The sequence below is a fragment of the Triplophysa dalaica genome, chromosome 2 (assembly GCF_015846415.1).
Source record: "Triplophysa dalaica isolate WHDGS20190420 chromosome 2, ASM1584641v1, whole genome shotgun sequence".
Taxonomy (NCBI): Eukaryota; Metazoa; Chordata; class Actinopteri; order Cypriniformes; family Nemacheilidae; genus Triplophysa; species Triplophysa dalaica.
Window position 1 is genome coordinate 589,106 of NC_079543.1, and position 12,886 is coordinate 601,991.

Consider the following 12,886-nt stretch of genomic DNA (forward strand, 5'->3'; position numbering starts at 1 on the left):
TAGGACCAGGAAGAAGTTTTTGAAGCATATTACTCCTCAATCTCCAAATCTGCATTACATAACACTTTGTGTCCTATTGGTTGACCTTCCAGACAATGCAATCAAGCCCCTGAAATGATACAGAACGCAGCATCACATCTGGGGCCTCATCTATGAAACGTGTGTACACACATATTTGATCGTAAAGCTTACACACGCAAAAATCCACGGCAGTGTTCATATTTATAAAAACGGTCTTTGCCGTGGAAAAGTGTTTGGTACCAGGTCAGGGTCTGAGCAGACGAACACACTTTTGCTTCTCTGAGTGCTTCAGTTCTTTGGAAATATAAGTCATTCTTACCGCTCGTGATGGATTTGGAAGTTGACAGGTGCTCTTACATATATCAATGACATTAATTAGACGATTAGAAGGAAGAGATCTGAAACTGTTCAGCTGCGCGCAATTTCACGATTGTTTGCTATTTATATATTTCAGATCTGACGGAAAGGCGTACACGTGTCCTATGAATCACACGTATGCACTTTAAGAAATGATCGTAAAATCTAATTTAGGAGGTTTTCACGCAACATTTTATAATGCCCATGGTCCATGGTTATCAATCAAATAAAAAGAGCCCACGACACACTTAGCCTTCAGGACATTGACTGAAACTTCACCTTAATTCACTCTTACAGGTACATACCCCCTCCCTCACGCCATCTACACTGTTGCTTTGGATAAGACGCTGCTAAATTAATCAATGTAAATATATCTTGTTTTAGGTAAATTGTTGCCCGAGGGCCTGTCACCAGAGGAGGGGTGCATGAGCTCACCAGCTATAAAATGTGTGAGCTTCACCACCTTCTATCACATCACCTACAGCCTAACAGACACCAGTTGCCCTCAACAGAAATAATTTCTGCTCGCTGTGACCTCGCTGCTTAAAGTCATGTCTCAGATTAGAAGCTCTTCTGGGGGGTCCTTCAGTAACCGCTCTCAGGTGTCCAGGAGTTTCTCTAGCTCTGGAGGTGGAGGATATGGATTTGGAGGAGGAAATAATCAGGCTTACGGTCAGTCTCTGATGGCCGGAAGTCTGCACAGCAGTGCGGGGATAGGTGTAGGGTCTGGGTTTGGTTTAGGGCCTGGTGTAGGGTTTGGCGTTGGGTCTGGGTTTGGGATGGGGACCGGGAGTGGAAGGTCTGTCTCGTCTGGTTTGAGAATGGTTGGAGGCTCTATATCGGCTGGTGGAGGATCTCTCTCAGCTGGTTTGAAGATGGGTGGTGGAGGTGCCTACATGCAGAACATGGCATACATCGTCAATGACAAACAGCAGCTGCAGGTTCTGAACGATCGTCTCGCCACTTACCTGGAGAAGGTGAAACGTCTGGAGATCACCAACCGCGAGCTTAATGAAAAACTCAGATCGTTCACCGTCAACAGAGTTCAAACCACTCACGACCTGGAGCCATATCAAATGCAGCTGAGACCTCTGCGTGAAAAGGTGAGATAACTTCATTTCTGAATAACACTTTGTCCATAATGTGCATTAGTACCAACGGACAGTTGATGACATGGGTGTGTTTTTCCTTCTCTTTCAGATTCTGATTCTTATTCAAGAAAACACAGAACTTACTTTAGCCATAGACAATGCCAAACTGGCTGCAGAGGATTTCCGATTGAAGTAAGTTTGAGTGATGCGTGCAAAAACAAACATCACAATATTGACAGTGTGTACCTGAGCATTTCTCACTGTGTTTTGCAGGTATGAGACAGAGTTTGGCATCTGTCAGTCTGTGGAGGGGGATATAGCAAATCTAAAAGCTCTGAAGAACGAGTACAATGCCACGAGCGAGGTGCTACTGCATGAGGTCAACACATTTGAAGTTGAACTCAGAAACATCAAAGACGCACAACAGCAGGTGAGAGGAGGCTTCTTAAAGAACATCAATGTTGAGTGTCACTTGACTGACTTCTGTCCTGTGACGTGAATTGTTCAGGAGATGATCGGCCTGCGAGGGCAGATTGCAGGTACAGTGACTGTGGATGTGCAGAACGTTGAAAGTGCAGACCTGTCACGTGTGCTGGCCGAGATCCGTGCCGAGTACGAGACAGTCATCGAGAAGAACCGCAGAGAAGCGGAACACTGGTACACCAAACAGGTACACAACGTCCAGCTGTGACATATACACATACCTCTTACACAGACGTTTTAATCTGTCTTCCGCTTTTGTGTTCAGGTGGAGAAGAAAAGTGCAGAGTTTGCGATCGTCACGGAGACGACGGTCACTGGTGGTACTGAGATCACAGAGAACCGCAAACAGTCGATGACGCTGCACACGCAGCTGGACGCCGCATTCGTAGAGGTGTGCGTCGTGCTGGTTTATAAGTGGAAGTAAACAATATGGTTTCCATCGATGAGTGCCGTGTTGTGCTGATGTTTCTCCTCCCTACAGAAATCTAACCTGGAGCAGCGTCTGCTGGAGGTTCAGTCTCAATATCAGTCCCAGTTGTACAGATTGAGTCAGCTGGCTGGGAGTCTGGAGGGGGAGCTCATGTCCGTCCGTGAGAGTGCCTTACAGCAGAGTCGAGACTATCAGCTGCTCCTGAGCACCAAAGTTCAGCTGGAGAGAGAGATCAACACTTACAAAGCTCTGCTAGAGGGCGCCGGAGAGGTCACTGTGCTCACGACCAGACCAAAGACTCTGGAGGCTGAGGAAACTGTCGCAGTGGTTGATTCCAGTGTTGACATTTCCCACAGTGTTGATGTTTCCGCCAGCGTTTTAACTGAATCGGTGATGGAAGGCAGTGGTGAGCAGCCCATCCATTCATGTAGCTTAGCGGTTTGACTTCTGGTTCCTTCTCGGAAAATGATGTGATTTACACCTTGCAAATATTCAATGTTCTTAATGATGACATCCAAAGTTACTCATGGGCAAAGAAATCACACATTTTGTGAGAACAACCAATTAAAAGCTTGTTAAGTGTGTACAGCTAAAGAGTAATAAATATAATAACACACAGATAACATTATGCTTACATTATTGACTTTTTCAAATCTTTAAATCTTTTTTTGTTCATCTAGTTGATGTTACCGTTCTCCCTTGAAGAGGTCTCTTCTCTGGTTAAATGCTCTTCGGGGTCTGGGTGATGTCATCGGTGTGATCAGAACTTTACCAATCATCTGTCAGTCAACACCGTTTTGTGTTGCACAAATGTGTCTCAAACATAAATAAAGGCAAACATACAACACTAAAGAATGTTGTGTCTTTATTGATCTTTTTATGAAACAACATCAGAATACTTGAAATATAGCACAAAAGTCAAATGGGTTGCTTTCATTGTGATTTTGATATTTTTATCTTCTGTTGTTGTAGGAAATACCCTTACAATACAGTAAAACAGGGCCTAAAAATGTTTTTTTCATAAAAAATGAGAAAAAGTTGAAGCAGTTTGTATTTTTAAGTTAACTGTTGCATTTTAAACAGTCAAAAAGGAATGGTCCATAAATTAAAAGTGAAAAATACAGAACTTTAAATGACTGATAAATAATGCATTTTAATTCGTACAAACCACTTAAAAACAAAATTACACGTGTTGACTAGTTGTAATTGAGGTCTATAAATGATGACTCATTCACGGTTAGAATCATTTAAAAGACGAGCTAATTTACCGATAGAACCTTCAACATTAACTCTTTATGTAAACCTAGAGTTTATTATCTTTATCTGCGCTAAAAACTGATCCGTTGTGAAGTTAATATTTTCGCTCTTCACCTTCAGGCATTTAAATTGATACTGCTGATCACGTAAATCACATATTTTAATTCAAAACTATTTACCTGAGGGAAGAGTAGTTTGTATCCATATATTACCGTGGGTCGTTTCCATCGTACAACAGTTGGTAAGTAAGAACTAATTTAGACGTTAAGCTGCAAATATCTTACCTCACATTCTTCTTGGCACGTGCGCACTGATTCCCGCTCGGCTGTGACAGCGCTTAACCCCGCCCACTTCTGTTTGATTGGCTAGTTCAAACGTACCGACGACAGTGAGCAGTGTTTAGTCATAGCCCGTGGGAAACTGTCACTTAGAACCACGAACTAAACTTTAATAAAAAAGAATTTACAATACAAACCATAAATGTAGACAACTGGATCTGGGCCTACATCACATTTCAATTGAAAAATACTTTATTGGCATGTTTTGCTAGATTACAATCGTATCAAACCATTATAAGTAATGCCTACAAAGTAATGACAAGAAACAATAGGCATAACACAGTAAAAAAAGGGTTGTAATAAAATAAAATGTTATGTAAATAATAAAACTAGACTTTGTTTGTACTGGTGTAATGTGCAAATGTATGTAGTAGCTCAAGACATAAGACTCTTTTATAAAAGCAATATTTGTAGGTAGATTTAGATATGCATTTCAATGTATTGCTTAAAATGTTCATATGTGACCCTGGATCACAAAACTTAAGTAGCACGGGAAGATTTTTGTAAAAGACAAAAATACATTGTATGGGTCCAAATGATCGACTTTTCTTTTATTCCAAAAATCATTAGGATATTAAGTAAAGATCATGTTCCATGAAGATATTTTGTACATTTCCTACCGTAAAAACATCCTAAACGTTATTTTTGTTAGTGGATGTCCTACCACACAGAGCCTCTGATTAACAACTTCAAAGGCAATTTTCTCAATATTTTTTTTTGCACTCTCAGATTCCAGAGTTTAAACGGTTGTGTTTCAGATATTGTCCTATTCTAACAACTCATACATCAATAGAGATCTTATATATTCAGCTTTCATATTATGTAAACATCCATAACCCATAAGACTGGTTTTGTGGTCCAGGGTCACATACGGTATGCCATGATCTATACGCAGCAGCTCCAGACGTACGGTATAATGATAGATTCTTCATGTCATTCCCAAGAGAGCTGAGGTTTCTCACTTTTCTCATGGTTCTTCAACAAATGACTTTTAAAACATTTGCATAATATTATTATTTAGCTTTAGGTCAATTAAACAGCGTTGTCACCAGGGGCCTGTGCACTCCTGCAGAAAGCTCCGTCACCGAGGAAGTGTTTCATGAGCACACCAGCTATAAATTCACCCCTCCTTAAAAATCACTCATCAATAAAAGTTATTAAAAGACTTATTTTTTTCGATTTTGCGGTGATGACTTTTATTTGCTTTCTGGATGAAGTGATGTGAGAGACAAAAAAGCACAATCTCAAACTAAGCTAAGCCAGGGGTGTCCAAAGTCAGTTCTGGAGGGCCGGTTTCCTGCATATTTTAGCTTCCACCCAAATCAAAGACACCTGAACAGCTAATCAAGGTCTCACAAAGCAGACAAGAAACTTCCAAACAGGTGTGTTGAGCCAAGTTGGAGCTAAACCCTGCAGGACTGTGGCCCTACAGGTCCGACGTTGGACACCCCTGAGCTAAGCAGAGACTCTTCATTTGGTCACACAGTCGGGTGATGTGGCTTTGTATTGTTTCGTTTGGTCTTTCAGCTAAACCCAGTATAATCGGCAAAGAATTTATTAGAACTTAAATCATAAATATGTTACGGTTAAAGTGCATTGCTTATAGAGCGACTGCTGTTCACATCTGTGAGTCCCACACAAGTCACAACACTACATGCAAATGTATTTAAATGCATATATTCTTCCGTTCTTTCTTGAAGGAAAAATAAGTTTCTCATGTTTTTAACATGCTACTGTTGAACAATTTGCATGCTATGGTTTCATTTAAAGCCATGAAGCCGCTCTGTAGTCGCCAGGGGCCTGCAAAAGACCCAAGGGCCCATCACTGAGGGAGTGGTGCACAAACAGACCACCTATAAAATGCTTTAAAGTTTGCAACCTTCCTCCACATCACCTATAGACTGGCAGACGCCCAAACGCTACACTGAAATCATTCCAGCTCGCTTTGCTCCGGGTAAAGTCATGTCTCAGATCATAAGCTCTACTGGGGGGTCCTTCAAAAGCTGCTCTCAGGTGTCCAGGAGATTTTCGAGCTCTGGAAGTGCAGGACTCGGGTTTGGAGGTGGAATTAATCAGGCGTCTGTGATGGCCAGCGGGCTTCACAGTGGTGCAGGGATAGGTGTAGGGTCTGGTGTAGGGTCTGGTGTAGGGTTTGGTGTAGGGTTTGGTGTTGGGTTTGGGATGGGAGCCGGGAGTGGAAGGTCTGTCTCGTCTGGTTTGAGAATGGTTGGAGGCTCTATATCGGCTGGTGGAGGATCTCTCTCAGCTGGTTTGAAGATGGGTGGTGGAGGTGCCTACATGCAGAACATGGCATACATCGTCAATGACAAACAGCAGCTGCATGTTCTGAACGATCGTCTCGCCACTTACCTGGAGAAGGTGAAACGTCTGGAGATCACCAACCGCGAGCTTAATGAAAAGCTCAGATCGTTCACCGTCAACAGAGTTCAAACCACTCACGACCTGGAGCCATATCAAATGCAGCTGAGACCTCTGCGTGAAAAGGTGAGATAACTTCATTTCTGAATAACACTTTGTCCATAATGTGCATTAGTACCAACGGACAGTTGATGACATGGATGTGTTTTTCCTTCTCTTTCAGATTCTGATTCTTATTCAAGAAAACACAGAACTTACTTCAGCCATAGACAATGCCAAACTGGCTGCAGAGGATTTCAGATTAAAGTAAGTTTGAGGGATGAATGTCGCTTCTGAATCTAATTGTAGACCTGGATAAACTAACACAATTGTTTTTGTCAACTATATTTATTTATACTACAAATCTTGATAAATGACACCAGCTCACGGCAACTAATTTGTATGAATTTGTATACTCATTCGTAAATGCCATTCATGCATCTCATTCATGTATGTGTGTGATCTACTTTCATGCCATTGACGGTTAGATTCAAGGCTCAGGTAGCACAGGTTCGTTTGTAAGACCTCCGCTAAAGATCAGAAAAACATCTGCTAAACATCTTAGAAAGAGCATTTTACATCCATTCTGAATGATAAACATCTGACATGCGTCTTCTAGAGGTATATATGACATCTGACAGCAGATGTCTCCGAGACATATCGCAGACGAGCAAACAATAAATAAAATATGGCTTGCAGATGTAGTGTATTATGGGGTTCCATTTGTGCCAAAAATGTGTCGACTGCTTTGTGTCTTGTATGAAACATTTGTCTTTGCCTACTTGTTCAGGTAAATCAGTATATGTTGATGTTTATGTTGTCTGTTGAAGTTGTCTTAATCTGTCGTCCTGCCGTCTTTTTCACTGTTGTCCTTATTGTCGTCTTGTTCTGTCGTCCGTTTTGTCAACCGGTCTGTCATCCAGTCTGTCGTCCTGTCTGTTGTCCATTCTGTCGTCCTGGCACAATGCAGAACAAATATATATAACATGCACAACAAGAACAAAATACAGAGTCAGATGTCCATTGTTCAAATAATACATATTTGTGATAAATATTGTCTTCCTCCCAGTTACGAGTCAGACGCAACTTCCACGTTATGCGTTCAGGAAAAGGAGGATGATAAGACGTTTGTTTGGACATCTTTCCGTCTGCTCCTGTGCACAGATTTGACACAGTTTAAACCATTTCAAAGCTGACAGAGCAAGATAACAGACCCAAACGACAGCAAAGATGACAGAACGGACGACATCTAGGACGACATACAGGACGACAGAACAAAACTATAGTAAAGTTGACAGTACCAAACGACAATAAGGACAACAGTGAAAAAGACAGCAGGACGACAGGTTAAGACGACTTCAAAAGACAACATAGACTTAAACCTGAACAAGAAGGCAATGACCGCAGACAACAGTACAGTTTAGTACAAGACACAAACCAGTCGACACATTTTTTGCACAAATGGAATCCAATAAAAACAGACGTCAGTGAGGACGACATATACAGATAACAGGAAGGATGACACAAACAGAGGACAGTGAGGACGACATATGCAGACAACAGTGAGGACGACATAAACAGACCACAGGGAGTACAACACATAGAGACGACAGGGAGGACGACATATGCAGACGACAGGAGAATGACACAAACAGACGACAGTGAGTACGTGTATAGAGACGACAGGGAGTACGACGTATACAGATGAAAGGGAAGACGACACAAACAGAGGACAGTGAGGACGACATATGCAGACAACAGTGAGGACGACACAAACAGACAACAGTGAGTACGACACATAGAGGACGATATATAAAGATGGCAGGGAGGATGACACAAACAGACGACACTGAGTACGACATATACAGATGAAAGGGAAGACGACACAAACAGATGACAGGGAGGACGACATATTCAGACGACAAGGAGGACGACATATAAAGACGACACATACGTACATGCATCGCAAAAACAAATACAACACATGCAATAACAGTTGACATAGACAATTGCATTGTTCAACATAATCAACACTTTTTTTGACACATATGGAACCCCATAGTAGTGTGCTATCAGGGGGGGTGCTTTGTTTTTGCTTTTTCTATAGAATGTATGTTTTTCAGCAATTCACGTAGTACACATTTAAATGAGCCACCATTTTGTTACATATGAAACATCTCTAAACTGTGTACCTGAGCATTTCTCACTGTGTTTTGCAGGTATGAGACGGAGTTTGGCATCTGTCAGTCTGTGGAGGGGGATATAGCAAATCTAAAAGCTCTGAAGAAGGAGTACAATGCCACGAGCGAGGTGCTACTGCATGAGGTCAACACATTTGAAGTTGAACTCCGAAACATCAAAGACGCACAACAGCAGGTGAGAGGAGGCTTCTTAAAGAACATCAATGTTGAGTGTCACTTGACTGACTTCTGTCCTGTGACGTGAATTCTTCAGGAGATGATCGGCCTGCGAGGGCAGATTGCAGGTACAGTGACTGTGGATGTGCAGAACGTTGAAAGTGCAGACCTGTCACGTCGGCTGGCCGAGATCCGTGCCGAGTACGAGACAGTCATCGAGAAGAACCGCAGAGAAGCGGAACACTGGTACACTAAACAGGTACACAACGTCCAGCTGTGACATACACACATACCTCTTACACAGACGTTTTAATCTGTCTTCCGCTTTTGTGTTCAGGTGGAGAAAAAAAGTGCAGAGTTTGCGATCGTCACGGAGACGACGGTCACTGGTGGTACTGAGATCACAGAGAACCGCAAACAGTCGATGACGCTGCACACGCAGCTGGACGCCGCATTCGTAGAGGTGTGCGTCGTGCTGGTTTATAAGTGGAAGTAAACAATATGGTTTCCATCGATGAGTGCCGTGTTGTGCTGATGTTTCTCCTCCCTACAGAAATCTAACCTGGAGCAGCGTCTGCTGGAGGTTCAGTCTCAATATCAGTCCCAGTTGTACAGATTGAGTCAGCTGGCTGGGAGTCTGGAGGGGGAGCTCATGTCCGTCCGTGAGAGTGCCTTACAGCAGAGTCGAGACTATCAGCTGCTCCTGAGCACCAAAGTTCAGCTGGAGAGAGAGATCAACACTTACAAAGCTCTGCTAGAGGGCGCCGGAGAGGTCACTGTGCTCACGACCAGACCAAAGACTCTGGAGGCTGAGGAAACTGTCGCAGTGGTTGATTCCAGTGTCGAGCTCTCAACAGAAGAATTGATGACAGAAGTTGGTGAGCACATTTGTGTAAACCAGCACGGCAGTTTCTGTAGCTTAGTGGTTTAAGATCGGCTCATTCTCAGGAAATAATGCCAAATATTAATTGATATATCAGTTCAAAATCATCTAGAGTTGTGTATCCTGTTAATAATAGTAGCAGAAGGACATGGCACCATTTTTAGAAAATGACCTATAAAGGCACAGGTTGAGTAAAAATAACCAACAATGTGAAATTTCTCTATTTTCAGAAACACAGGGAGGATTTAACGCCACATTCTTGATAACCAGTTTGCCGTCTGGAGGTCCTTTTTTAAAGAATATTTCGACAGAAGTCGTGTCAGCAGAAGTTGGTAAGCATAGTGGTCATCAAAGATCTGCGTCATTCCCCAGAAGAAATAGATCCATTTAAGTGTTTAATCCATGCAAACACATCTCTTAATCACCCTTACTGATAATCATTGCATCACACCTCATTTTTTAGTACAAACAATGAAATACATAATGTGATCAGAAAGACTTGGGGAGGTGTTGGGAAGAGGAGAAGTTCACAATTAACAGGCTTGAACAAAGACGAAACTCTATGAAACATGTGTTTAACAGAACTTGAATGAAGACATGAATTGCTATAATACAAAGAATCTACAGACCTGTAAAAAATATATATCTTTCTTATGCATTATTTACAATGTTGAGTTAAGTTTTAAAAGAGGCCGAATGTCACATTGAAACAGGGTTGAACAAAGACTAATTCTGCATTTTTCTCAGAAGTCTTTTCTTATAGTCACATAAGTAAGATTTGTAAGAATTTGACCAATGATGACTTTTGATTAAAAGGATGTAGGTCTCAAAAGACACATACTCAGTATCACTGCACAAGTGAGACCAAAATTACAGTAAAAACAAAAGAGATTATGATGTCATTGGTATGCTAACATTTGTCATCATCTTCAGAATCACAGGGTGGAAGTGACGCTTCATTCTTGATTACCGGTGATCAGTCTGGAGATGTCACTTTAACTGGAGTTTCTACAGGAGTGCTGCAAACAGAGATTGGTAAGATAACATTACTTATTATTACTCAGACTTTTCTGTTTTCCTTGTATCAGAATAACAGGGTTTAACAAAGAGAATTTTAGCATTTTCTCAGACTACAAGCACATAAATCACATCACATCTTTTTTTTGAGAACGATTGATCTATTAAAAGGCTGCAGATTTGAATGACACAATCAATAAACTAATACCATTGTGGAAAAGCACTGATCCATCAATCCGAATACTCAGGACTATGATGACATTATTGTGCACAGGTGATGCTTTGATGTCAGTAAGCACAGGTTGAGAAACAATGAATGACTATTTGATGTTTATGTCATAAGTATCTATACATTTGTCATCATCTTCAGAATCACAGGGTGGAAGTAACACCTCATTCTTGATTACTGGTGAACGATCTGGAGGAGTTTCTACAGAAGTACTGACATCAGAATTTGGTAAGATCATGTCATTTATATAGTTTAGTGGTTGAGGATTTTTTATCTCCAAATGCCAACATTTTCTAAATTCAATCAGTGCAAACCTGTCTCATAAAAACAACTTAGTAAACATAATCATTTTAACCATGTCGTCAAAACAACTTTAGTGTTATTTTCATGTTTTTCTATTGTAAAGATGTCTATTTTGTCATTTGTGTATTGTCAATATAAAATAATGTCAATATCATCTGTTAATTTTAAAAGAGACTAAATGTGTATCATGTTACAGGGTAATATATGCATTTTCTTAGTAGTCACAGGCAAATTGCTTCCCTTCTTGAAAATGATCAATAAAGACTTTAATTAAAGACTGTAGGATCCAGTGATTCTTGACATTTTTTGTACAATGCAAAAATAATAAGAAAACTGTAACACATCTCAATAAAATGGAAGGAAGGAGTCGGGAACCGGCAAACATTCAAAACATTTAATAAATTAATTTAACAGCCGGCGGCCCCTCACGGACGACCGCCGGAGAACAAAACATAAATATAAATATAAATATAAATACAACATAAATTCGGGCCCGGTCCTCTCTCTTCGACGGTCCGGTCGCTCGTTCCTTTTATATGCTCCCAATCTCCTACGTGATTCGAGGCCGGTGTGCGCACAGCTGGCGCTAATTCACAATTACTCACCGGACTCGAACCACGGTCTCGCCCCGCCTACTCTACTACAAAAACAATCAGACTTTTGCAGAAATACTCAGAACTATAATGACATCATTGCACAAAAGTGAATGTCAATAAGCACTAATTTAAACAATGACGACAATGTGATATTTTTAGGGATCCTCTATGGCTTCCAACCTCCCTATTATATATATTGTGCACTTAGGCATTACAACTCTCTAGCATTTAGTACAGAAAATTTGAAAAAGTAAATTGTAAATCTAAATTCGGGTAACTTGAACAGAGTTGTTGTGCCAAATTTTTTTGTTATGTCTCCTAAACTTTTGAAGTTGAAATACTTAGAAGATTTGGAAAATTAAACTTAACGGAGTCAAGCAAAAAGAAAATAAACAAAATGCAAAAGTTTGTTGTTGTCTTCAGAATCACAGGGTGGAAGTAACGCCTCATTCTTGATGACTGGTGATCAGTCTGGTGGAGTCACTTTAACTGGAGTTTCTACAGAAGTACTAACAACAGAATATGGTAAAAGACTGCTGTCAGAAAAGTTTCCATTTCTGCCAAAACAATTTCAATAAAATACCATAAAAGCAGCTTATGTTTGAGCCATAAGGATGAAATACTTACCATTAATGTCATTTCACTCTCTTGCAACAGCAGTATATATGTGTCATTGTCTTCAGAATCACAGGGTGGATTTATGATCAGCGGCGCTCAATCTGGAGAGATTTCAGCAGCAGTGGATGGTTCAAGTTGACTTCTGAGAATGACGGATGATCAACTGAATGTTCAAACGACACAAATCTATTCAACTAAGCTAAAGTATTGGAATTCTTATGGTTACATTGATCGTTTTGTTTACTTTTTTACTGCTGTTTTTTTTCTGGTTAAATAAAGGTCTTCAGGGTCTGTGTGATGTCATCAGCGGGATCAGAGCTGTGTGTCAAACATAAATAAACACAAGCGTACCCAGCACTGAAGAGCTTTACGTCTTTATTGATCTCCAGAGTCCTCCAGACATACACTCGCATGTACAGGCCAGAAGAACTCAACACACCAAAGAATTAAGCTGAGATTCATGAATTATTGCATATATCTGATCAAAC

General features: G+C 40.9%; 2 protein-coding genes and 1 long non-coding RNA gene across 5 annotated transcripts; 2 read left to right on the top strand and 1 right to left on the bottom strand.

The window, feature by feature from the left end:
* The first annotated feature begins 43 nt into the window (after positions 1-43).
* Positions 44-3,231, top strand: wu:fk65c09 (keratin, type I cytoskeletal 47 kDa). Of its 2 annotated transcripts, XM_056768879.1 has the most exons (7): positions 44-1,481; positions 1,579-1,661; positions 1,743-1,899; positions 1,978-2,139; positions 2,218-2,343; positions 2,434-2,788; positions 3,063-3,231. In XM_056768879.1, the coding sequence occupies exons 1-7, from the start codon at positions 930-932 to the stop codon at positions 3,083-3,085; spliced, it is 1,458 nt and encodes a 485-aa protein (XP_056624857.1). In that variant the 5' UTR covers positions 44-929; the 3' UTR covers positions 3,086-3,231. The 2 variants fall into 2 exon arrangements, with proteins under 2 accessions (XP_056624857.1, XP_056624847.1); XM_056768869.1 differs by lacking the exon at positions 3,063-3,231 and having other exon boundaries at positions 2,434-2,852.
* A 2,251-nt stretch (positions 3,232-5,482) lies between these two features.
* LOC130438407 (uncharacterized) lies at positions 5,483-7,240 on the bottom strand. Its single transcript, XR_008909328.1, has 3 exons — positions 7,178-7,240; positions 6,348-6,470; positions 5,483-6,271 (listed from the first exon to the last, which is right to left on the bottom strand). It is a non-coding gene; the product is annotated as an uncharacterized LOC130438407 (long non-coding RNA).
* A 368-nt stretch (positions 7,241-7,608) lies between these two features.
* Positions 7,609-12,648, top strand: LOC130437639 (keratin, type I cytoskeletal 42-like). Of its 2 annotated transcripts, none has more exons than XM_056769059.1 (10): positions 7,609-8,180; positions 8,615-8,771; positions 8,850-9,011; positions 9,090-9,215; positions 9,306-9,630; positions 9,866-9,967; positions 10,569-10,670; positions 11,023-11,109; positions 12,204-12,305; positions 12,464-12,648. In XM_056769059.1, the coding sequence occupies exons 3-10, from the start codon at positions 8,853-8,855 to the stop codon at positions 12,535-12,537; spliced, it is 1,077 nt and encodes a 358-aa protein (XP_056625037.1). In that variant the 5' UTR covers positions 7,609-8,180; positions 8,615-8,771; positions 8,850-8,852; the 3' UTR covers positions 12,538-12,648. The 2 variants fall into 2 exon arrangements, with proteins under 2 accessions (XP_056625037.1, XP_056625029.1); XM_056769051.1 differs by having other exon boundaries at positions 7,609-8,155.
* The last annotated feature ends 238 nt before the right edge of the window (positions 12,649-12,886 follow it).